The sequence below is a fragment of the Schistocerca americana genome, chromosome 7 (genome assembly GCF_021461395.2).
Source record: "Schistocerca americana isolate TAMUIC-IGC-003095 chromosome 7, iqSchAmer2.1, whole genome shotgun sequence".
Classification (NCBI taxonomy): domain Eukaryota; kingdom Metazoa; phylum Arthropoda; class Insecta; order Orthoptera; family Acrididae; genus Schistocerca; species Schistocerca americana.
This window is the reverse complement of record NC_060125.1, coordinates 546537473-546564327: the sequence shown is the minus strand read 5'-3', so window position 1 is coordinate 546564327 and position 26855 is coordinate 546537473. Positions and strand designations below refer to the sequence as shown.

The 26855-nt window shown below is 41.7% G+C and overlaps 1 protein-coding gene and 1 pseudogene across 1 annotated transcript in view; both read right to left on the bottom strand.

Moving 5' to 3' along the window:
* The window catches only part of LOC124623078 (small conductance calcium-activated potassium channel protein), a 234423-nt gene that overhangs the window by 4572 nt on the left and 202996 nt on the right, over window positions 1-26855 (bottom strand). Inside the window, exon 7 of the mRNA XM_047148870.1 lies at window positions 15550-15619. Within this exon, the coding sequence (XP_047004826.1) occupies window positions 15550-15619 (70 nt within the window). The remainder of the gene's footprint in view (window positions 1-15549; window positions 15620-26855) is intronic.
* LOC124623248 lies at window positions 10981-11098 on the bottom strand (annotated as a pseudogene).

The following is a 26855-nucleotide window of genomic DNA, read 5'->3' as shown; positions in this document are numbered from 1 at the left end:
GATACCTGATATGGTTGTGACTGGATGCAATGTTGTGTGCCTCAGACAGGCCTGATTCCAGCTCCCATGTGGAGAAAGGGGAATTGTAGGATTCAGAGCATTTGGATCCCTATTTTAACTGGCCCCTCTTGAAAGTCACACAGTAGCAGCGACACGTCATATCCTGGCTGGAATGCACAGTAGTTTTTGCAAAAGTATCTTCCTGTGTCTGAGCGATGTCTCTGGGCGTCATTTGGAGATATCCCTGTTTCAACCCTGCTGCTATTGGTAAACACACTGGAAATCCTCTAGATGGCTTCCCATACTTTTGTAGGGCAAGTGGAACTGTTGATGGAGTTGAGAAACTCTTGGCATGACCTCTTTTTGCTCTCCTTAATTATGCTTCAAGCCTCGGCTTTCGTGAGTCGAAAGGCTCTGAGGTGGTCTGCTATTGGGCAACATTTAAACTGGTGAAGTGCCACATGCCTATCCTGGATTGCTGAATGGCACTCAGCAGTCCATGAGGCAAAGACTGCCTCCTAGGATAGTTGACAGACTTGGGGACGGGTAAGTCAGCAGCATGTTGCATCACTCGTGTCATGTGGTCCACCCAACCCTGGATGATGTTGCATTGTTTGAACACAGCCAGCTGGCTGAACATTCTGTTAGTGCTACTGACCATACTTTGGGTAGTGCTCTATCCAGTAGGTGAAGGCACAGTGGGAACTGGTCACTGGAATGAAGATCATCAATGACTCACCGAACACAGTCTGTGAGGGCTGGAGAGCAGAAAGAGAGGTCAATGGCTGAGAATGTCCCAGGAGCAGTGCAGAAATGAGTGTGACTACAGGTGTTGAAGATGTACAGCTCGTGAGATGTCATGAGGCTCTCCAAAACCTGACCCCAAGGGCAAGTAGAGGTCGAGCCCCACAAGACATGATGGGCATTGAAGTCTCCCAAGAGGAGAAATGGTCAGGGGAGTTGTTCTATAAGTTCTGTGAGTGTCTTAGAGTCTACTGCATCTTGCAGAGGTAAATACAGCAAACAAACAGTGATTTTCTGACACATATTAATTTTAGCTGCAACTGCTTACAGTTCAGTAGCCAGGGAGAGGGAAGAGGAGGGGTGCGCATCAGTGACAAACACAGTGACCCCTCCCTTGGTTCTTTCCCCCAGTAGGTAATCCATGCGGTATAGGGTATAGCCCCGTAGCACAGGGACATCAGTATCTTTAAAATGTGTTTCTTGTAAACACAAGCACAAGGGACATGCCTGTGCTAGGAGTTTCAGTTCCTCCACATGAGTGCTGAGCCCATTCATGTTCCACTGTAGTAAGGGAATCATTGCACTGGGGGCTGCCTGGATCTGAGGCATCTAGCTCCATGATTTCCTCCTCATCCTTGAGACATGTCAGAATGATGTCTGATGGTGCCTGGCACAGCTTTTGACTCGAACGTCATGATCCTTTCCCTGCACCCTGTCCATTTGAGGATAAGGGGGAAATTGGGCATCGAGAGACACACTACTTTTTGTCCCTCTTCTTGATGCTCACTGCAGAACTGTTGCTAGCATTTTCTGTAAATGCTTGGATTGCTTTATCCTTAAGCACTTTGCTTTGGCATGTACACATGCAAGTACAGTTGCTGGTGGTGGATAGTTGTACACTGGACGTCGTCTGCATCACAGCATTGACCTCAGGAAGAGAGTTTTGCACCACAGAAGCACAAAAAGTGGTGAAGACAGGGTGTTCCATCACCTTATATTACGTTTTAGCTTCTGCATAGTGGATCCACTTGGTCACTTTCAGTTCCTGAAGTTTTTATTCCTCTGCAAAAGCAGGGCAGTCTTGGCTCCAGACTAGGTGTCTCCAGGAGCAGTTAACACAGACTGCTGGAGATGGACAGTCATTCCCAGCTTCATGGATTGCCTTTTCATGTTTCCTTCAGGTTGCTTCACCCCCACAACTCAGCTTTGTGTGACCAATATTCTGGCACTTGTAGGACCGCATAGGATTAGGTAGGACCGCATAGGATTAGGTATGTAAGATCCCCATTCCCTGCGACACGTAACATTTCACTGCCATGCTGCAGAGTGGTCACTGAAGAATGCTGCCCAGAGCTTATCATGACTGGCGGTGCTTACCAGCCCCCAGCTCAGGAACCTGGGGTTGCCAAGCCCATATTCAGCAAATGAATTCTGAGTCCCTGAGGGGATTTATGTTGGCCATACCATAGCTTTTGTGCTGGGTGGTGAGTGTACCTGTTTTATTTGCCACAGTTAACAGTGGGGACTTTCACATTTGAGTCTTTCTTCTTCCGCTTGTGCGTGTACCCTGTGGTTGCGCAGGGTCAGCATGGTTAGGAATGAATTTGGCAATGTTAATGTGAAGGGGTGGCCGGACACCCTTCCTGCTGCCACCCCATACCCTGTGGGATGGAATTGTACCCCAGCTATCTGCGTCTAGCGTAATCCATGGAACAGTGCAAATGTGTTCTGATTTCTGTGAGCTGTATAACTGAGGCGGGACATGGTTAGGAATGGATTTGGCAATGTTAATGTGAAGGGGTGGCCGGACACCCTTCCTGCCGCCACCCCATACCCTGTGGGATGGAATTGTACCCGAGCTATCTGCATCTAGTGTAATCCATGGAACAGTGCGAATGTGTTCAGATTTCTGTGAGCTGTATATCTGAGGGGGGACATGGGGACCAGCCCAGGATTCACCTAGGGGGATGTGGAAAACTGCCTAAAAACCACATCCAGGCTGGCCGGCACACCAGCCCTTGTCATTAATCCAGTGGGCAGATTTGATCTGGGGCCGGTGCACCTACACGAGTCCAGGAAGCAGTGCATTAGCACTCACGGCTAAGCTGGCGGCTGAATTTCACATTTGAGTGTCTTACTTATATTCACTGCACAGTATAATGCTTTGTCAGTCCTCTTGTTAATCTTTTTCTGTACATAATCAAACAATTTTACAAATATTTTACAGTTTATAATTGTAACAACTTCAGTAGTAGCAACATATTTTGCTACCTGAGTAGATACCTGAATGTTACCACTTTACAGCATACAAACACGAAACAAAAGTTGTACTTTTGTCATCAATAAAATAATAAAATTTATATCATATTTAAAATATCAGTATCAATAGCAACTGTAAAAGGCACAAACAGACAACAAATTGGCCATTAAAAAATCGTCTGTAGTGGTGTAGTACTTATTAAGAAAGTAGAGTTTAAGAATTGCTTTGAAATATGTAATATTTTGTTTTGTTTTAATATTGACATGAGCACTGCTGCTTGCAGTTGGTGTACAAGTTAACACCACTGGATGGAATACTGTGGGTCACTCATTCAGATTTATTAACCAGAAATTATTTGTTATTTATTTTTATCATTTCCAGAAGATTCTCAAATGCTGCAATGTTTGCATATTCTGGAATATTTGATGTTTGTATAAACAGCAGCACTCTCCATTCAGGAGACAGTTCTGTTCTGGCTGTAATCAGATGTTCATAATATATGTACTTTCAGTGTTTTGTCCACTGTGGGCTCATTGTCATCATTGAGGCACTTACCTTCCAGGTCAATATCCCCAGTCAGGGCCCGTGAGTTTAGACGCCACCCAACCTGGATTCACAGACTTCTTTACTGCCACTAAAACCAACTTTGCCTCTGCTATTTGGTCAGAAGCCTCCATGTTCCCCTGGAGACACCCCACAATCCTGGAGTGACTCATGTGACTTCCACCGAGCTTTGTCCCACCCTACACTTCTGCAGGGGTACCTATGGGCATCGGTTCACCATAACTCCCAATGGCAGGTCATATGGACCCCACATCACCTGCATTTCTCTCCCTCAGCGGTTGCTGCAGGGAGGAAGTGAATGTGGTGGCACCAGTCAAAGTCGCTATGGAAACTGAACAGCTTGAGCAACATTACTGTCGACCATCATGTCACCACTACCCAGATGGCACTTATCGGGAGTACCTGTATTTCAAATGACCCACAACAATTCTAAGTTAGATGTAAGGCAATCAATGAAGTATGCACCGATCAGCATATTGGTTTGGTTTACACTGTTAATGCTGTGGACCCTAGTTGTCATTGGCAGAACTCTAATACTATGCAAACTGTATTTTGATTGTAATGCTTACTTAAAATAGTTTACACTGGTCTGGAAGTGTTCTCTAACAGATCTCAAACTGAAAAATAAAGGGGGGCAAGTCTCATCTATTTTTGGTTGTAACTCGCCTTTAGAAAATTTTGTGAGTAAATATACTGGCATGAAAAGTAAGAATCCCAAGGTATCTGAAGAGACCTCTGCAGGATGTTTGGTTGTCAACTTTGCATAGTATTCCTACTGCACCCTGCAGGAGATTTCTTCTTTTTCTCCCTCTCCTCCTCCTCCTCCTCCTCCTCCTCCTCCTCCTTCTTCTGCTGCTGCTGCTTCTTCTAGTCTCTTTAAATAATTTGTTTGTTGTGGTCTTCAGTCCAGAGACTGGTTTGATGCAGCTCTCCATGCTCTCTATCCTGTGCAAGCTTCTTCATCTCCCAGTACCTACTGCAACCTACATCCTTCTGAATCTGTTTAGTGTATTCATCTCTTGGTCTCCCTCTACGATTTTTACCCTCCACGCTGCCCTCCAATACTAAATTGGTGATCGCTTGATGCCTCAGATTATGCCCTACCAATCGACCCCTTCTTCTAGTCAAGTTGTGCCACATATTTCTCTTCTCTCCAATTCTATTCAATACCTCCTCATTAGTTATGTGATCTACCCATCTAATCTTCAGCATTCTTCTGTAGCACCACATTTCAAAAGCTTCTATTCTCTTCTTGTCCAAACTATTTATCGTCCATGTTTCACTTCCACACATGGCTCCACTCCATACAAATATTACCAGAAACGACTTCCTGACACTTAAATCTATACTCGATGTTAACAAATTTCTCTTCTTCAGAAACGCTTTCCTTGCCATTACCAGTCTACATTTTATATCCTCTCTACTTCGACCATCATCAGTTATGTTTCTCACCAAATAACAAAACTTATCTACTACTTTCAGTTTCTCATTTCCTTATCTATTTCCCTCAGCAACACCTGTTTAATTCAACTACATTCCATTAGTATCCTCATTTTGCTTTTGTTGAAGTTTTTCTTATATCCTCCTTTCAAGACACTGTCCATTCTGTTCAACTGCTCTTCCAGGTCCTTTGCTGTCTCTGATAGAATTACAATATCATCTGCAAACCTCAAAGTTTTTATTTCTTCTCCATGGATTTTAATTCATACTCCAATTTTTTCTTTTGTTTCCTTAACTGCTTGCTCAATATACAGATTGAATAACATCAGGGATAGTCTACAACCCTGTCTCACTCCCTTCCCAACTACTGCTTCCCTTTCATGTCCCTCAACTCTTATAACTGCCATCTGGTTTCTGTACAAATTGTAAATAGCCTTTTGCTCCCTGTATTTTACCCCTGCCACCTTCAGAATTTGAAAGAGAGTATTCCAGTCAACATTGTCAAAAGCTTTCTCTAAGTCTACGAATGCTAGAAACATAGGCTTGCCATTCCTTGATCTATTTTCTAAGATAAGTCGTAGGGTGAATATTGCCTCACATGTTCCAACATTTCTACGGAATCCAAACTGATCTTCCCCGAAGGTGACTTCTACCAGTTTTTCCATTCATCTGTAAAGAATTTGTGTTAGTAATTTGCATGTGTGGCTTATTAAACTGATAGTTCGGTAATTTTCACATCTGTCAACACCTGTTTTCTTTGGGATTGGAATTATTATATTCTTCTTGAAGTCTGAGGGAATTTCACCTGTCTCATACATCTTGCTCACTAGATGGTAGAGTTTTGTTAGGCCTGGCTCTCCCAAGGCTGTCAGCACTTCTAATGGAATGTTGTCTACTTTCGGGGCCTTGTTTCAACTTAGGGCTTTCAGTGCTCTGTCAAACTATTCACGCAGTATCATATCTCCTATTTCATCTTCATCTACATTCTCTTCCATTTCTATAATATTGTCCTCAAGAACATCGCCCTTGTATAAACCCTCTATATACTCCTTCCACCTTTCTGCTTTCCCTTCTTTGCTTATTACTTGATTTCCATATGAGCTCTCGATACTCATGCAAGTCGTTCTCTTTTCTCCAAAGATCTCTTTAATTTTCCTGTAGGCAGTATCTATCTTACCCCTAGTGATATGCACTTCTACATCCTTACATTTGTCTTTGCTTAGCCATTTTGCTTTTCCTGTCGATCTCATTTTTGAGACGTTTGTATTCTTTTTTGCCTGCTTCATTTAGTGCATTTTTGTATTTTCTTCTTTCATCAATTAAATTCAATATCTCTTCTGTTACTCAAGGATTTCTATTAGCCCTCATCTTTTTACCTACTTGATCCTCTGCTACCTTCACTATTTTGTCTCTCAAAGCTACCCATTCTTCTTTTACTGTATTTCTTTCCCCCAGTCTTGTCAATCGTTCCATAATGCTCTCCCTGAAGCTCTCTACAACCCCTGGTTCTTTCAGTTTATTCAGGTCCCATCTCCTCAGTATACCACCTTCTTGTAGTTTCTTCAGTTTTAATCTACAGTTTATAACCAATAGATTGTGGTCAGAGTCCACATCTGCCCCTGGAAATGTCTTACAATTTAAAACCTGGTTCCTGAATCTCTGTCTTACCATTATATAATCTATCTGATACCTTCCAGAATCTCCAGGCTTCTTCCATGTAAACTACCTTCTTTGATGATTCTTGAACCAAGTGTCAGCTATGATTAAGTTATGCTCTGTGCAAAATTCTACAAGGTGGCTTCCTCTTTCATTCCTTACTCCCATTCCATATTCCCCTACTACTTTTCCTTCTCTTCCTTTTCCTACTATCAAATTCCAGTCCCTCGTGACTATTAAATTTTCATCTCCCTTCACTATCTGAATAATTTATTTTACCTCATCATACATTTCTTCAATCTCTTCATCATCTGTGGAGCTAGTTGGCATATAATGTTCAAACATTAAGAATTACCTTGAAGAAAACGGTCTATTGACACACAGTCAGCATGGGTTTAGAAAACATCATTTGTGTGAAACAGAACTAGCTCTTTATTCATATGAAGTGGTGAGTGCTATTGACAAGGGGTTTCAGATCATTTCTATATTTCTGGATTTCCGGAAGGATTTTGACACTTACCACACAAGCAGCTCGTAGTGAAATTGCACACTTATGGAATATCGTCTCAGTTATGTGACTGGATTTGTGATTTTCTGTCAGAGAGGTCACAATTCATAGTAATTGACGGAAAGTCATCGAGCAAAACAGAAGTGATTTCTGGTGTTTGGCAAGGTAGTGTTATAGCCCCTCTGCTGTTCCTTATCTATATAAACAATTTTGGAGACAATCTGAGCAGCCATTTTCATTTGTTTGCAAATGACGCTGTTGTTTATTGACTAATAAAGTCAACGGAAGATCAAGGCAAATTGAAAAACGATTTAGAAAAGATGTCTGAATGGTGCAAAAATTGGCAGTTGATGCTAATAACAAAAAGTGTGAGGTAATCCACATGAGTGCTAAAAGAAATTCATTAAACTTTGGTTAGATGATAAATCAGTCTAATCTAAAAGCTTTAAATTCAGCTAAATATCTAGGTATTACAATTATGAACAATTTAAATTGGAAGAAACAGATAGAAAATGTTGTGGGGAAGGGTAACCAAAGACTGTGTTTTAGTGGCAGGACACTTAGAAAATGTAACAGACCTACTAAGAAGACTGTCTACACTATGCTTGTCCGTCCTCTTTTAGAATACTGCTGCACAGTGTGGGGTCCTTACCAGATAGGACTAACAGAGTACATCAGAAAAGTTCAAAGAAAGGCAGCACGTTTTGCATTATTGTGAAATATGGGAGAGAGTGTCACAGAAATGATACAGGATTTGGGCTGGAAATCATTAAAAGAAAGGCGTTTTTTGTTTCAATGGAATCTTCTCACAAAATTCCAATTACCAACTTTCTCCTCCAAATGCAGAAATATTTTGTTGACACCGACCTACATAGGGAGGAACGATCACCACGATAAAATAAGGGAAATTAGAGCTCGTACAGAAAGATACAGGTGTTCCTTCTTTCCGCGCACTATATGAGATTGGAATAATAGAGAATTGTGAAGGTGGTTTGATGGAACTCTCTGCCAGGCACTTGAATGTGATTTGCAGAGTACCCATGTAGATGTAGGTAAACTTGTACTACTGTGGTAGGTGTGGGCTTCGTGTCTGTCTTGGCTACTATAATGCATTCACTATGCTGTTCATAGTAGCTTACCTGTGCTCTCTTTTTTTTTATTAAACCTACTCCTGAATTGCCCCTATTCATTATTAAACCTACTCGTGCATTACCCCTATTTGATTTTGTATTTATAATCCTGTATTCTCCAAACCAGAAGTCTTCTTCCTCCTACTACTGAACTTCACTAATTCCCACTAAATGTAACTTTAACCTATCCATTTTCCTTTTTAAATTTTCTAATGTACCTGCTTGACAAAGGGATCTGACATTCCATGCTCCAATCTGTAGAACACCAGTTTTGTTTCTCCTGATAATGACTTCCTCATGAGTAGTCACTGCCCAGAGATCCGAATGGGGGACTATTTTACCTCCACAATATTTTACCCAAGAGGATGCCATCATCATTTAACGATACAGTAGAGCTGCATGACCTTGGGAAAAATTACAACTGTAGTTTTCCCTTGCTCTCAGCCAATCACAGTACCAGCATAGCAAGGCCGTTTTGGTTGATGTCAAAAGGCAAGATCAGTCAATCATCCAGACTTTTGCTCCTGCAACTACTGAAAAGGCTGCTGCCTCTCTTCAGCAACCACACATTTGTGTGGCCTCTCAACAGACACCCCTCTGTTGTGGTTGCAGCTACAGTATGGCTATCTGCATCGCTGAGAGGCATGCAAGCCTCCCCAACAATGACAAGGTCCATGGTTCATGGGGGGGGGGGGGGGGGGGGCGGGCAAGGGGGGGAGGGGAGGAGGGGGGAGGGGGGGGCAACTATGGTTACAAAAGTTAATAAATTAGTCAAGTCAAGTTGGCTAGGAGAGTATTGCTGCTAGATACAGCAGATAAACAGTTCTGAGTATCTCACTTAAAAAAGTGAATGACGTCGATTAGTTCCAGTAAGATGGATGTAGAGAGATTATGGGCAAAGTTCAAGCATAGTGTAAATTGTGTTCTGGAGAGTTACGTGTTTAGTAAGTGGATGAAGGATGGAAGAGACCCATCTTGGTTTAATAATGAAATTCACAAGATTCTGAGGAAGCAGGGGCTGTTGCACTTTCAGTTCAAAAGAAAATGCACAAACGACAACAAGCAAAGGTTAGTAGAGATTTGTGCACCTGTGAATAGATCTATGTGTGGAGCCTACAACAGGTACCACCATATACCGTAGCAAAAGATCTGGCAGAGACTTCCATTCAGTCCCTTGTTTATCGGTCTGATGTGGCAGTTGAAGATAGCAGAACGAATGCCAAAGTTTCAAATTGCATGTTCAAGAAAATATTCACACAGGAGAATTGTACAAACATATGTTTATTTGACCATTGGACAGACTCCCGTATGGATGAAGTAGTAATAAGCATTCCTGATGTAGAGAAACAACTGAAAGATTTGTTCAGTTTGCTGCAGAATCCTTGAAAATATTCTCAGTTTGAATATAATAATTTTCTTTTGAGACCGAGAAGCTTATGGTCACTAATCAGAAAGCATTGCTAATGCAAAACTCACCTTGCACTTTTCTCACATGATACTCTGCGAAATATGGATGAAGGCCAACAGGCAGATTCCATATTTATAAATTTCCAGAAAACATTTGACACAGCAGCCCACTGAAGGCTGTTAAAGAAGGTACGAGCATATGAAATAAGTTCACAGATATTTGAATGGCTCAAAGACTTCTTGAGCAATAGAATCCAGTAATAGAACACTCAACAGCAAGTGTTCACCAGAGGCAAGGTTATCATCAGGAGTGCTGCAGGGAAGTGTGACAGGACAGCTGTTTTTCTCCAGATGCATCAATGATTTGGTGGATGGGGTGGCAGCAACCTGCAGTTGTTTGTTGACGATGCTGCGGTGTGTGCTAAGGTGTTGAAGTTGAGTGAATGTAGGAAGATACAAGATGACTTAGACAAAATTTCTAGTTGGTGTGATCAATGGCAGCTAGCTCTAAATGTGGGGGAATGTTAATGCAGATGAGCAGGAAAAACAAATTTGTAATGTTTGTATGCAGCATTTTTAGTGTACTGCTTGACACAGTCATGCCATTTAAATATCTGGGCATTAGGTTGAAAACTGATATGAAATGGGATGAACATGTGAGGGCTGTGGTAGGGAAGGTAACTTTACTGGGAGAATTTTAGGAAAGTGTGGTTCACTTGTAAAGGAGACGGCATAGAGCATACCGGTGCGACCTAATACTGCTGAAGTGTTTAGGATTGTTCCAATTGGACTGAAAGAGGACATCAAAGCAATTCAGAGGTGGGCTGCTAGATTTGTCACCGGTACATTCAAACAAGATGTAAGTGTTACAGAGATGCTTTGAGAACTCAAATGGGAATCCCTAAATGGCAGGAGGGAGGATCATCATTGAGAAAATTTAGGGAACTGGAATTTGAAGCTGACTGCCGAATGATACTACTGCCACCAGCATACATTGAAGATAAGATATGAGAAATTAGGGCTCATACTGAGGCATATAAAAACTAAAACTCCTCCCAAACAGGCCATGAAGGCCCAACAGTACCGACCAGCCACCGTGCCATCCTCAGCCCACAGGGATCACTAGTACGGAGGGGCACATCACTAGTACGGAGGGGCATGTCGTTAGCACACCCCTCTCCCGGCCGTACGTCAGTTTCCGAGACCAGAGCCGCTACTTCTTAATCAAATAGATCCTCAGTTTGCATCACAAGGGCTGAGTGCACCCCGCTTGCCAACAGCGCTCGGCAGACCAGATGGTCACCCATCCAACTGCTAGCCCAGCCCGACAGCGCTTACCTTTGGTGATCTGATGGGAACCAGTGTTACCACTGCAGCAAGGTTGTTGGCACTGAGGTACATAAACAGTCATTTTTCCCTTGCTCTATTTGCACATGGAACTATTATTGGTACAGGGTAACCTCCACTACACACTGTATGGTGGGTTGTGGAGTATCGATGCAGATGTAGAAGTGCAACTTTTGTGATATGTAACCAAATTACTTGGAAACTGCCTTTCCTGGTGGCTGCAGACCCAACAGTAGCAAAAATTTTTGTACCGGATGCGTACTCTGCATTTGGCTTTTCTATTCAACATTTTGTGCTTTCTGTTCAACCTTCAGTGCTATGTCAAGCAGGAGTCATCATCTGCTCTCTATTTACATTATTGTTTGAGGTTAGACAAGGTTCCAAACTTTCATACATACATAGTGTTGAAACCTTCAGCAGCATCATACTTCTTTAAAGCACTCTGTGATCCAGGGAAACTAGATCTGCACAGATTAGAACAGCAACAAGTGGTTTTCCCTCCATCTCTTTTAGCCAATGGGCCTCCCATTTCATGGTGGTACAAAATCTTCATGACTCCCTACATTTGTTTGGTAATTTTAACTCTACAGTTAAGGCACAAGCAGAAATAGGGCCATTCTGCACCATGCCCTGATTAAATATTTTCTAAATTTTCTGGGGGTCAACTTTTTTCTAAAAACTGATCTCATGGAAGCTTATTGTAAGCTTCCATTAGATGGTGGTTCCAGGAAAATTTTAGTATTGAATATCCCCTCTTTGGCATCTATCAGTACAACACATTGCCAATTGGAGTCATTAGAGTGCTGGCCATTTTTCAAAAATTTTTGGAACAGGTCATTACAGGCATCCACCACTGCATAAACTATCCAGATGAAATTTTGATAATGGGGCATACTAACTAAGAACATTTATGGGCGTGTGTATCTTTTCATGGCCTTTGTTTATAAGGCCTTGAGTGTAATATTTCAAAATGTTCTTTTCTTCCTGTCTTCTGTTATGTACCTTGGCTACATTTGCAGTGAAAGTGAAGACAGCCTTCAGACCACACAAGATTAGGTTGCAGCATTATACAAAATGCCCTTCTCCTGGTCAGTAGAAGACCAAGTGTTTTTAGGCAAGGTTAACTATTATGCCCAGTTTATCTTATTCGTGGTTTCTGTTGTCTACCTGTTGAATCATTTTTGCAAAATGTGGTTCTTTTTCAGTGGTAGGACACTCATCAGAAGAAATTTCAAAACCTGAAATCATGCCTTCAGTCTGTGCACTGTTTACAGATGTATTAGCTCCATTTATTACTAACACCAGCTATGGATGCCTCACTGCATGGCACTGAGGCCATCCTGTCTCACAACCTTGCCAATGGTACTGAAAAACTATAGCATTTGTGTCCAAAACATTAAAGTAGGCCCACGGACATTACTCACAAACTGAAAAAAATAGGCTGTCTGTTGCTTTCATTCTGAAATAATTTCATATTTTCTTTTTTGTATGGCCATAAATTCCATTTAATTATGAATCATAAGCCATTATTATCAGTAATCGAGCCCTCAACTAAGCTCCCAGAATGTGCTACCAATCACCAGCATCAGTGCTCTATACATTACTGTCTGTCCACAATACTCGAATATGGATGCCTAGTGCTGACTTCCCATAGGCCTGAACCTTGACCCAGATCAGACTTTGACAGTCAGGGAACAGTCTGTTTTTAGATGGACACTCAAGCAAAGGAATACTTGGAAGACTTTACAACCATTTTAGAGATGCTACAGCAGCATTAATGCATGATCCACTTCTCCTGCAGGTCTTCCAACATGTCTGCATTGGATGTCCCACCAAGTCGTCAGCCACAGCTCCATCAGGCCTCCAGTACTTATTTGGCTAAGGTGTCAACTGCCACTAGCACAGGAAGATAACAACTGCTGGCAGCTGACAGCATCCTGCAGTAGTGAATGTTGCAGCTGGTCCACTGCAGCTGCCACACATGGACGATGATGTTACATGGGTCGTTTGTTGTCTGTCACTGTACAGCCTGCCAAGCACGTTTGTCAGTCATCCCCATTCTGTCCTCCTTCCAAAGTCTTATTCTCAATGGCCAGCAACTATTTATCCATATAGATTTCCCCAGCTCCTTCCTTGGAAAAATGTGGTGGACTCCTTTCTTCATTTTCCTCCTGTCATCACGTTGCAGCGGATGATAACATTAGCAAGACATTGGGGAGGGTGGGGGGGGGGGGGCCTTAAAAAAAAGTTTTTGCCATTGTAGAAGCACCTCACACCTTGGTTACTGACAACAGACCTCAGGTCACACCATCTGAGTTCATGCAGTTCTGCACTTGCAATAACATTAAGAATTTATGACACTACCATTCGTCCAGCTTTTAATGGCATAGCAGAACACACCACTTGTACTTTTGGAACAGAAATGGTAAAGAGCTGTAGGATCAACTAAATCTGACTCAGTTCTCAATAACTTTTTAGCTTTGTAAGGTCAATGCTCATAGTCTGGTAGAATTATTGCATGGGGTTCTCATCAGACTATACTGAATCTTTTCTTCTTGCCACCTGAGCAAGCTGAATAAGAAGTGGATCTCATGTTGGATTCGAGTCCATTGCAACACAACAGGACTACCAGATGGTTATGGCACCATCTATGCATGGGGTGCTGTGCAGTTGGTTGCAGGCCCCCAGCTAGATGTGTCCTCTGTCTGTAGGGCTATCACAGCAACAATGGCCTTCATACTGGGACCTCTTATCAGTTGGAGGCACTGCCATATCTGCCGGTACCAGGATAGGTGCAGTCTGCTTCTGAAGTTTCCACACCACCTCTGGAGCCTCTAGCTCCAATTTCACCACCATTACCTGGGGACCAGAACATCACACCTTATCACAGGGGCTCCCTCAAGCAACTGTCCACTGCCACTTCACTGTCCACCCATGCATCAGACTGGCCAGCTTCTGCTCTCTGTGGAGATGTGAAAATGGAGAAATCTTGCACTCCCACCAGATGTATCAATGGAAGACGTCACATTATCAACAAGTGTAATTACATTTACAGCCAGCGAGGGCACTGCCAGAAAGGAAGGAACAGCAGCCACAGTTGATCAAGCATGTGAGATCTGCTAGCTGGCCAATTTAAGACTAAGTGGCATTCAGCTCACTCTCATTTTCTGTGAGTCAGCAGATACCACGTTCCAGTACAACTGATGCTTCCCTAGATGATACCATTATATTTATTGACTGCTGGATAATGAAGTGCACAACTCTGACTGTCATACAAGTTGAATACATTTATGTGTGAGACTTCTACAGTGAAGTTACACTTCAGCATCCTGAGACTGGAATTATTATACAGCCAACTGAACTAACCAACTATTGCAGAAGTTTCCACCACTGTGTATCAATATCACCATACCTGTGTTACTATATGGCCACTGCCCTTTATTTGCGTTAACCTGCATGCATAGTAAATTAGTTGTGCAAAACATCATTTTTTCTTTTTGGCTCCGAACAATTACTTTATTTTACTGTGAACTTTTCTTTCACACTGCAGTATACCTGTGCCAGTAAAGTAACTGTTGGCTTAGAAGAAAGAGTCACAAAGCAACTACTGGTCAGAATTTACTGTGAGGAGGTGAAATGTTTAGTAGGGCCTAATAGACATATAGTGCAAGTATATCCACTCATTAGCTTCTGGAACTATTGATTCCTTCCTTGTGGAGGAAACAGGGATAGTTTTGGGATGATTAGAAAGGAAAGGCAGCTCATTGCTGAAGAGAATTGGCTTAAAATTCTGTCTCATATTTTTTAAAATATGTCTTTATCTACTTGTTTTATAATTTATCAGAATATTGAGACTCTGGGATGTAAATTCTGCAAATTCTAATCCTTGTATTGAACAGATCTTCCCTTCGCCTGTATATGGACAGCTAATAATCATCCATGTAAGTTTACACAAATGCTTACTTTGATGTATTAGACGAAAAGAGGATGCTTTTTTTTTTTTTTTTTTTTTTTTTTGTGGAAGTAATTGTGATTTTCCTAATATACACAAGTGCATATCGAGTAATTTAGGAGTTTCCTGATAATTATCAGTATGATCTGATTAACACTACTCGTAATTTGTAGTTAATATACTTTACAGAAGTAGCCTGCTGTGTCTGCTTCTGCCTGTTAATGTACAACTTGACTCACTCCACATCTGTGAAGTCTCTCTTTTGTGATGGGATTGATGGAACATGATATGCAAATGAATGAATGAATGAATGTTTTTGAAATGAAAATTCTTGAAATACACACTAGTGCTTCCCAGCAGATGGGGCAACTGAAAGAAAATATGACATGACTGCTTATACTTTTTAATGCTCTCCAGCTTCAATTCTAGTTTTACATTAGACTTTCAGCAGACTACTTCTGTGCATTCAGTTTACTTGCACAGACTGATTTATTTTCCTTTAAGAGTTATCTAAGACAACCAATAAAATAATTGTTTCTACCTTTGCCATATCAGTTATCGTGTTGGCATTATCCATGAGTTTTCGTTGGTCCATCTTCACTTTTCTCAAGCTGTAAAGGAAGTAGATTCAGTTTTAAATAATTTGCTCACTTATAAACAAAAATACATACTTAGAATCTATCTCTTTTGAAGATTGCTAATGAATATTTTGATGGCAGTGAAATCAGATTGAAATGTAGCAAGATGGAGTGCCTGATTTGCTATAACCCACTCCTAAAATAAACACTTTTTTCTCCTTTTCTACTCAGTTTTACAGATAATACATAAATCATGCACATGTGAAACCTACAATTTCTTATTTAAGCTGTATATTTCAGAACTTCATTATTGACAAAAGTTTTATTGAAAGAAATATAAAAAAATTATAATTCATGACAACAAAGTACACTTCTCAATTCAAACCCTTAATAGTGGATTTAAAACTACACAGAGATGATAAAAATCATGGGATATCTGCTAATATCATTTCAGACCTCCTTTTGCGTAACATATGCAGAACACAATATGACATGGACTCAACAAGTTGCTGGAAGTCACCTGCAGAAATATTGAGCCATGCTGCCTATGCTGCCTCTGTAGCCATACATAATTGCTAAAGAGCTGCTGGTGCATGAACTGATCTCATGATTATATCTCATTAATGTTCCACGGGATTCATGTCAAGAGATCTGGGTGGCTAAATCATTTGTTCGAACTGTCGATAATGTTCTTCAAACAAATCACAAAAACTTGTTGCCTGGTGACATGGTGCATTGTCATCCATAACAATGGAGTCCGTGAATGGCTGCAAATGGATTTCAAGTTGCCGAATGTAACCATCTCCAGTCAATGATTGGTTCAGTTGGACCAGAGGACCCAGTCCATTCCTTGTAAACACAGTCCATACCACTTTGGAGCCACCACTAGCTTGCACAGTGCCTTGTTGACAACTTTGGTGCACGCCACACTCAAACCCTACCATCTGCTCTTACCTACTGAAATTGGGACTCGTATAACTAGGCCATGGTCTTAAAGTGATCTAGGGTCCAACTGATGTGGTTATAAGCCTAGGAGAGGTGCAGCAAGCAATGCTATGCTGTTAGCAAAGGTACTCTCATTGGCTGCTGCCATAGCCCATAACCCCAATTTTGTCACACTATCCTAACAGATATGTTCATCATATGTCTCACATTGATTTATGCAGTTAGTTGATGCAGTGTTGCTTGTCTGATAGCACTGAAAACTCTACACAAATGCCTCTGCTCTCTATCATTAAGTGAAGTTCATTGGCCACTGTGCTGTCCATGGTGAGAGGTTATGCATGAAATCTTCAAATATTCAATTCGCTAACGATTCATGAAATGGAATGACTGATGTGTCTAGCTCCAACTACCATTCCATGTTCAAAGTCTGTTAGTTCCTGTCATGTGGCCATAATCATATCGGAAACCTTTTCACAGGAATCACCTGAATACAAATGAAAGCTTTCCCAATGCACTGCCCTTTTATACCTTGTGTACATGATAATGCCACGGTTGTAAATGTGTGTATTGCTATTCCATCACTTTTTTCACCTCAGTGCAATGTGCCTCATTTGAAGGCCCTTAGTGTCACCTTTCCAGATAATATCTCACCTTATTGAAAACACTCTAATTAAAACGATGTCTCTATTCTAAATTATTGTCATCAGTAGAATACCAGAATTTTTGAATCTTAAAATGTAATCCTCCCAAACTCCATTCTTATAGTACTGTGGCCCTAATTCTGCATAAAAAATGGCTGTTTATGGTTTCCATGGAAAATCTTTAAGCTGGTTCTCATCTTATTTCAAAAGTAGAAAACAGAGGTAGCTATACAACAAAAAGGTTAGAAAGCATGGACAAATTGGAAAAATGATACAAGCACGCATATGCCAGTGAGTGATACTGGGCCTGTTATTGTTCCTTTATTTCATGAATGACATGAGAGATAATGGAAGATAAACTCAAATTACTTTGTATAAAGATGACTCAAAATCAAATCTGCTGCAGAACCAACAAAGAATTAGCACAAAATACCAAACAAACTGTCTAAGAATTTGAAACTTGTATAAATAATAATGCCATGAAATGGAGCCTTAAATAAACACAAAGTGTCCATTCCAAGATCAAACAAAATTTTATATATGTGGTGACTATCGATAATAAAACAAACTACTCCTGTGATGAGTTGTGATCTTTGACTTCTGTCAATGCGCTTGTGTTTTTGTTTCACATGTGTTTCAGTTTACATGTTGTGTTACTTCAACAATAACACACATTCTGTATTTAAAGTGGTGTCTTCTCGTACCTCCATTGAGCATAGACAGATATCATCCACAGTGGTGACCCAGAATCAGTTTTCATTGGTGAATTATTAGTTCTGTTTCAGAATTATTAGTTTTGTTTCATGTATTATTGTTACTCATTATCAACCAATAGAAAATGTATCGCCTACTGTGTAGTACTTTGGACCTTGATTTTCATCCCTACGTATTGGATTTTGACTGTGAAGCACAGCCAACATCGATAGTGTAAGTACCAGTTTCACCTGATTTTGTATCTGCAAGTCGCACTGCCTTCATTCAATGAACCTAAGCTTGTATGTGCCACAATGGCTAGACCCATATACTACAGCTGCATTACAAATGGCAGTGTATGGCAGCTACCACATCCCATCTACCACTCCAAATCACAGCTTATGCCAGTTGAAACAGGAATTCATACCTCAAGCTTTTGTCTTGATGCATCTACCACATCCCTTGGCATCTTACCCACAACAGATGAAGGACAGTTATTCCAAATTTATGTGGCAAGGTACTGTTCAGTCTTCCGATCTACAGCTTCATCCTTCTATGGCCATGGTCATTCTATCTCCACAGACAGGTTTTCATCTGCACCTGTTGTGTTGAGCAAGCCTTGTGACAAGCCTTGCCCCCCCCCCCCCCCCCTTCCCCCCACTCCTCCCTACGGTGACATTGGGTAATGCATCACACTTTCGTCCCACTTCATATGGTGCCACGTCCCACTTCATATGGTGCCATCAATCAAGAGTCTTCACCATCTATGAGGAAGGTACCAGTGCAGCCACCTACATCACAGATCTGATCAGTGACCTACTACTGAGCCTGCCAGCAGAGCTCAAATATGCTACAACAAATGGAAGAATCATCAAATGTCTATTGCATCCACCAGGAGAAGCTATTCACCACATAATCCGCAAGGAACATCTAGGCAAAAAATCATCTTTACAGATGTGGAGGCACCTGCGGGCACAGGTGGGACAAGTCATGCCTGATGCCATTATGGATATTGTGCTCATCAAGCATCCACATGAACTCCAGCTGCACTTCCTCTCTCAATCCATCTATCCTTCGAAGAGCTAGCTTCGGATGGCAGACCAGGCCTACAGAATTATCAGACACAAGCAACTACTCCCTACTGCTCTGCTCTGGAGAATGAGAAAGTTGGTAGCAGTGGCTCCACTCCCTTATTCTGATGATGCACTCATCTGATAGAGGTTGCACAAGAGCTGACTTGCCATAGCAAAGTAGCATGCAGCCACCTAGTGGCCAGCACCACACACGCTGCCATCTTCGGATTTCTTAACACCTACGAGTCCTGCCGACTCACTATCTGGATGAGCAATCAACCACAGTGTAGCACAACAATTGGTGCAAGTGACAACTGACTCACTCCCCACCCAGAGTAATCATGCTGCTGGTTCCTGGTCTAGGTGCCATTGCTCACAACACTGCTGTTCAGTCCACAATTACTGAATATGGTAACCACAACTTGAGGATGCCTCTTACATCTAAGACCACTACAATAACCTGAACTTCCTTGTGGATATGGGAGTGGATGCCAGCATCATCCCATCCTCTTGTGCCCCCACTCAATTAATTCCTGCAGAACTTGGTCTCTGTGCAGCTAACAGCTAGCACATTAATGTTCACAGAACAGTGGAACTCTGGCTCCAGCTCTCACTGCAGATGCAGTTCATTTGGACATTTCACATCATTCAGATGTTGATGGTCCAGACCTTGGAATTGATTTTCTAAAAAACTTTGGTCTCTCTCCAGATTTGCTGATGAAATCCCTGATTTACCATACAACAGGCATCCACATCCCAGGCTTCTACAGTCCTTCTAATGCTACATCTCCTTCAAGACTTGATAAGATTCTCCTTCCTCTACCCGAGGGTGAAACACTGATAGTTCCCTCCTGACACTTTGTTTGAGATCACTAATCGATGTGCTGAGATCAATGCCATACACGAAGAAAATGATTTAGCTCACAAACCTTATCAATGACGCATCAGAGAAACTGGCACATGCTTAACACAGTCTCAGCTGCCTCACTGGTTTGTGGCTGACACACATCACCCTCACTTCCTCCACAACCATGATGGTCCCGGCAGAGCCTTTGCCTGCACAAGCTAAGGTCAGTGACATCGCTCTTTCAAATGTTTTGCCTACTTGCACCAACTCTTTGCAAGGTCGTAATTGTGTTCTTTGCTTGCATACTTTGTGCTATCACTAACGGTACTTGTCACAGGATAACAATGATGAAAGGATCTCCTGTGCATTACAAAAAACAATGCCTCAGCCCCAAAAAGTGTCATGCTAAAGCAGTTATTCATGAACTTTTAGGTGCGGACATTGTACGCCCTTCAGACAGTAACTGCTCTGCTCCCATTCACCTTGTGCCTAAGAAGGATGGTTCTTTTTGGTTGTGTGATGACTATTGGAAACTTAACACACGCACTATTATGGTCAACTGTCCCATCGCCTACATTCAGGACTTCATGCAACTGCTTAACAGGGTTCGAGTATTTAGTGTTTTTTAATGTCACAAAGCTTACCATCAGATTCCTATGTTCAAAAATGATGTTCCCAAAACAGCAATCTGTTCGGATGCCTTAGAGCCCGAAAAATGTGGCTCAGACTTGGCAAAGATTTACTGATTCTGATTTATTTAACCTATCTTGTTGCTATGGCTGTCTCAACTACATTCTTATCTATTGCACCTCCACCAAGGAGCTTGAGCAACATTTAACACATGTCCTTAAAGCACTCATTGATCACAGTGTGGAGACATACCCCTTCACCGTGGAGGGAATCTGTCCAACTTCGGACCATGTTGCATCAATTAATGACCTGCCATTACCAGAGACCATTCTATGATGATTTCTCAGTATGCTAAATTTTATCTGGCACCATATGCCTCATGCTTCTTTTCTACCAGCCCCATTGATGGACACCTTGGTGGGCAAGAACACTTCTGGGATATGGAAGGTACAGTGGTCAGATGGAATGCTTCAAGTGTCAATGCACATAAGACTGCACTTTTGAACACTGTCACACTTGTGCACCCGCTACTGGACATTCGCATCTTCCATCTCTGTCACAGCTGACGTGAGTGACACTTTGATCGGCACAGTTCTACAACAGCATGTTGGTGATACAACACAAACCCTCTATTTTTCTTGAAGAAACTCACTGCTTCTCAATGCAAATGGTCAGCTTTCAACTGTGAGTAACTCATGGTTAATAAAGCCATACAATACTTCCATGACTACTTTGAAAAGCACGAAGTTTGATTTTTACTGATCATAAACCACGTACTTGCATTATTCATAACCCTGCACAAGACCTCACTCCATGGAGAGTCTGCCACATGGACTTGATTAGCCAGTATACCACTGACATTTGGTATATCAGAGGGGCAGACAACATGGCTGTGGATTACCTGTTGTGAGTGAACTGCCATCTCTTCTCCATTAGACGTGGATGAACTGGCTCATATCCAAGTAGATGATGCAAAACTTCAAAATCTGCAACATGATCTTAACTCGGGATGATCATGGTTTCCTGCTGCCTTCCTGTTTCCTCAAGCAACCTCTGCCCCTTACTTCTGACTCCACTGGATAGTTTGCTTGGCTACATATGATCTACCACACCCAAACACCAAGACTACAACCCACCTTATTATAGAACCTTTTGTTTGGCTCAGCATGCCTTCAACACATGCATGTTGACATCATGGAACCCATTCCCTCATCTGGAGGGTTCAGATATATCCTTTTGGCCATTGATCAGGTAACCAGATGGGTTGACACTGATCCTCTTCTGGACATCAAGGCTGATTGTCACACATCCCTTTGTTTCTGTATGGATTTCGTGGTTTAGATGTTCCTCTTCCATCACTACTGACCTGGAATGCCACTTTGATTCTCTGCTCTTCACCAAATTGTGTGTCTTGGATTTGATTGGATTGACTTGGGGGAAGAGACTAAACAGTGAGGTCATCAGTCTCATTGGATTAGGGAAGGATGTGGAAGGAAGTCAGCTATGCCCTGTCAAAGGAACTAACCCGGCATTTGCCTGAAGCAATTCAGGGAAATCATGGAAAACCTAAATCAGGATGGCCAGTTGTGGGACTGAACCATCATCCTCCAGAATGCAAGTCCAGTTTGCTAACCACAGCGCCACCTCGCTCGGTATGTATCTTGCACAGTGTCAATAACTTCCTTACAATTGTGCACCACCCGCAGAGCAATGAACAAGTTGAATGTTCACACCGTACACTTAAAGCAATTCATATCCCACAGTGACCCTTGGTCAGAGGTCCTGGTCTTACTTGGCATCCACACAGCTCACGAAATTGACTTGAATGCCTCCTTCACTGATAACCGCTATGGTGAGCCTCTACTGCTATCTGCAGAGTTCACTGAGAACACCAAACTCCCATCTCTGGATGTATTTTCTGCTCTAGCTGAGTGCACCTGCTCGCACATCGCTACTATACACATGCTGGCCCCACATCCTCACACCCTGCCATGGGTGTTCATACATAGCGATCTGGCAAACTACAAGTATGCCATGCTACGCAGTAACACAGTCCAGGTGGCCCTCCAACCTCCATATTCTGATCTGCTTAGGGTACACAGGCATGCTAATAACACAGTGGACATCCTTCTCAATTGGAGTCATCAAACAGTTTCTATTAACCATGTTGGATCACAGATTTGACTCAGGAGCACACAGACGACATGGTTCTTGCTGCAAGCAATGACAATTCAATCCAAGCTTCTATCTCTCCCAGTGCACAACACAACACAAGTGCTGTGTGTGAAGGTTCTCCAGCAGTGATAATCAGCTTCATGATTCTCCTGTGTCCTCACAGCCCATGTGTGTCAGTGCAGTTGTCTTCACAGTCAACATCTCCAATTTCTGTGACACGGATCTCTCTATTCAGCTCTGCAACAGCATGATCTTTGTGTTAGCTGTGCCCGTTTGGCCTCACGATGACCAGTCTTCCACCTACATTACCCACATTTACTCCTTTCAGATTCTGAACAGCACTGATGAAGACAACGTCACAGCTCCTATCAACAAGGAGGGCAGCCTGTCCACCACTGTCCCGCTACTTCTACCTCAGCATGGACAAGCATGCTTGCTAGAGGTCCTTCTTTCCCTTGCAGGTTGATGCCTATGCCTCCCTGATTAGCTGCAGGACTGCTAGCTGGCATTCACATTTTCAACTTCAACTAGTCTCTGAGAAAAGGTCCAGCCATGTCTCCCTTAGGGACTGGACATGAAACAGCTGACCACACAACCTTGCATAACAGTTCCTTCAATGTAGCCCAAGCATCTGACTCCTCTACACATCTTCCTATCAAACAAACTACTCCTACGATGAGTTATGATCTTTGACTTCAGTCTGTGCTGTTGAGTATTCAATTTTGCATGTATTTCAGTTTACATGGTGTGTGTGTGTGTGTGTGTGTGTGTGTGTGTGTGTACATACATAGACCATGAATACAACATTTCGTAATGATGTGGAAAGTGTCACTTTAATGTAGGTTTTCTCTACACAAAATAATAAATAATTTTTTTTCAGTTACTACTTCATATCTAAAAATTCATCTATTGAGTAGAAGTTGTCATTCAGAAATTCTTTTAATTTGCTTTTAAATGTTGGTTGGCTATTTGTCGGACTTTTAGTGGTATTCAGCAAATGACCAAAAATTTTTGTGGCAGCATAATTCTCCCCTTTCTGTGAGTGTGTGTGTGTGTGTGTGTGTGTGTGTGTGTGTGTGAAGACAGATTTTTTTCGGGGGAGGGGGTTATAAAACAGTTTTGTTAATGCAATCAGTGTTCTAAATTATGTAACAGACTTAACTGTTAGTGAAATTGTTTGTTGTGTTTATTTTATATCAGTTGTTAGCTAAGGCATATTTTTTTGGTGTACTGAAAAAGCAAACCTCATCAGAGTGTAGAGTGTAAAAAAAATTAACAACTATGCTGAGAATGAACAAGATGCAATCATGTAAACTATTATTCAAAAGTCTTGACTTAATAACAATTCCTTTTCTGTTTACATATGAAATACTCTTGTTTGAGTTTAAGAAAACTTTTGGAATGAAATTCTTTTACACGTACTTATGAAGCAAGGCATAGATTAGGCTAAATGCTGCCTTGTCAGAGACAAGGCTCATTTGAAAATACCCTGTATTACATGGCTATGAAGTTTATTAACAAAATACTGTCCAAATATAAGGATTACAACTTACAAACTACAGAATTGTAGTAGTATGGAAAAACAAAATTGCCTGTTTACATTATAGTTATAAGAACCCCTACTTCAAGGTATTGTTATATTTACAACATGTGGATAAAATACTGTGCTTTTCAGAGTTTCAAGAAATAGTAAGGGAAATCTTGTAAAAATGCACACCACATTGACGAAAACTAGGGTCATATATGAAATTATCTATATCGTCTAATATCTGTACAGCCACTACTAGAGAACATTTCATGTTGGAAACATGACTAACCAGCTATCTATCGAAATGAAGGAGTAATGGCAGACTTTGATTGCCACAAATTCATCTACACACCTGATGAACATGTAGCATATCACAACACCAATGAATTCAAATTTTGCTTGAATGCCTACATCATTTGGATACTTTCAGTGAATGTTTCATTTTTGCTATAAACCTGCAAGAGTGAACACAATTTTCTATGCTACAAGTGTGACTATACTGTAACCAAGGTGCATGAGTGTTTGTTTAAATTTTATGTAACATGTGGTATTGTATTGGCTGACTACCATGCAAAGCTCCGTGGGATAGGAAAGAGTGCAGGTATTTCAAGTGATTAGGTATTTAACATTCTACAAAAACTATGGGACATGAGAAAAGTGGGTGCAAGAAAATGATGGTAGAATTGTGTGATGTTTTTGCAGCAGAGTTTTGACAGTTTCAACTGAAATGCAATATTTAAAAAAAAAAACATAATGTAATTGGATAGCTAAAAAATTAGTCACCAAGCACTGGCATGAGACTCTTTTGGAGCCAGTGGCTTCTCCTTCTGGCACAAGGACTGAAAGAGAAGGAAAAGAGGCAAAGGAAAAGGACTAGTGAGGTTTAGGAAATAGGGAGAGTTCGGAAAAGTCATCCAGAACCTTGGGTCAAGGGAGACTCATCAGACGGGATGATAAGGAAAGACATTGTTGGGAACTGCACTGGACAATATTTGAAAACTCAGGTAATAAGAGCAGAAAACTGAGTACATTGTTTGTGGCAGAGGAAGGAGGAGGAGGAGGGAGTGGGGTGGAGGGGAAGGGGGAATCAACAGGTCAGATAATGAAAGACTCAAATAACTAAAAGGGAGTTAAGAAACGAGCAGCTACTGTGAAGAAATGCTGAGACCAAAGGACTTTGTATAAATTAAGGCCAGGTGGGTGGCAAAAACCAAAGACGTGTTGTAACACCAGTTTCCTCCTGTGGAGTTTTGAGAAACTGGTGTCTGGGGGAAGAATCAAGATGGCATGTGTGGTGAAACAGGCACTGACGTCCCAACTGTCATGTTGTAGAGCATGCTCTGCAGCAGGACATTGTGTACTGCCATACACATCCTCTGCCTATGCCCATTCATCCTAACTGATAACTTTGTGATAGTCATGCCCATGTAAAAGTCTGAAAAGTGTTTACATAGCTAGTATATAACATGGGTCATATCACAAGTGGCTCTTCTCCATTTGATAATATATGTTTTGCTAGTTACAGTGCTGGTATAGGTGGGGGGTAGGAGAGTGCATGCAGCAAGTCTTACTGTGGGGATGGTCACATGGGTAGAAACCATATGGTAGGGAAATGGGTGCAGAAGGAGAAAAGAGTCTGACAAGGATATCGTAGAGACTTGGGGGGCAATGAAAAGCTATTCTAGTTGGACCAGGATAATACTGAGTGACAAGAGGTGTACTCCTAAGCTTTATTTTGGAAGTATCAGCAGTACCAGATCTGGGTGTGATGGTGTGAAAATCTGCCTTTGAACTAGGCAGGTGGGGTAATTGCATCCAGTGAAGGCTGAGGCGAGAATGATATTGCTTTAAAGAGTCTGCATCCAAACAAATATGTCTTCCTTGAATGCCAAGACTGTACGGGAGGCGACATTTGACATGGAAATTATGGAAACTGTCAAAATTTAAGTATGGTGTTTGTTAGTAGGTTTACTGCAAACAGAAGTCTGCTATCAAAACTATGGCCCCACATTCTGCTTTTTGAAATCTGCTTATCCCTGGTAGTTACTCCCAAACACCTAATAATGAAAGTTCATGTTTCTGGATGCAATCCTACTCTATGCCAGTCCCTTTTGTAGTTTCAAATACCGCAATCTCTTGCATGTACCTGGCTAATCTGTGACCTGTATGCCTCATCTGCCAACTTCCGCTCCAGCATACTCTTCTCCTTCTTCTACATCCTGCAGAAATCTATCCCTCATGTTTTCTTGAATGGTATTGTCTACCAAGCCAACTTCTAACTGCAACAATATGCCAGCCTTCACCTCAAAAAGCTATTCCACCTTCTCCTAAACTACCTCAACAGTGGTGTTTCACTTTCTGTCCCTCTGTGGCTCCCTAAACAGCCACAACATAGAAACCGAGCTTGGACAAGCTTCTTAAATCCCCCAGTCTTCAGCTCTGTCACCCACAGCAGTGATAGCTCATTATCACAAGAACCTGTCACAACAGTACAGTGTTCTCCACCTCTCATCTAAGGCCCTCTCCCCTCCTGAAATATCTATATTACACAAACATCTCACTTTCAGCTCTAAACCTGCATTTAATCATGCTTTTTTGATGAAGGACCTACTTTCCTTAACACATAATTTCAACTGCAAAAATCACTTTGAAACCCAATCCCAAAATCTTTCCAACAACAAAACTGACATTGAACCCTGACTTACACAGTTCCCACCATGAAGATCAACTTAATCCA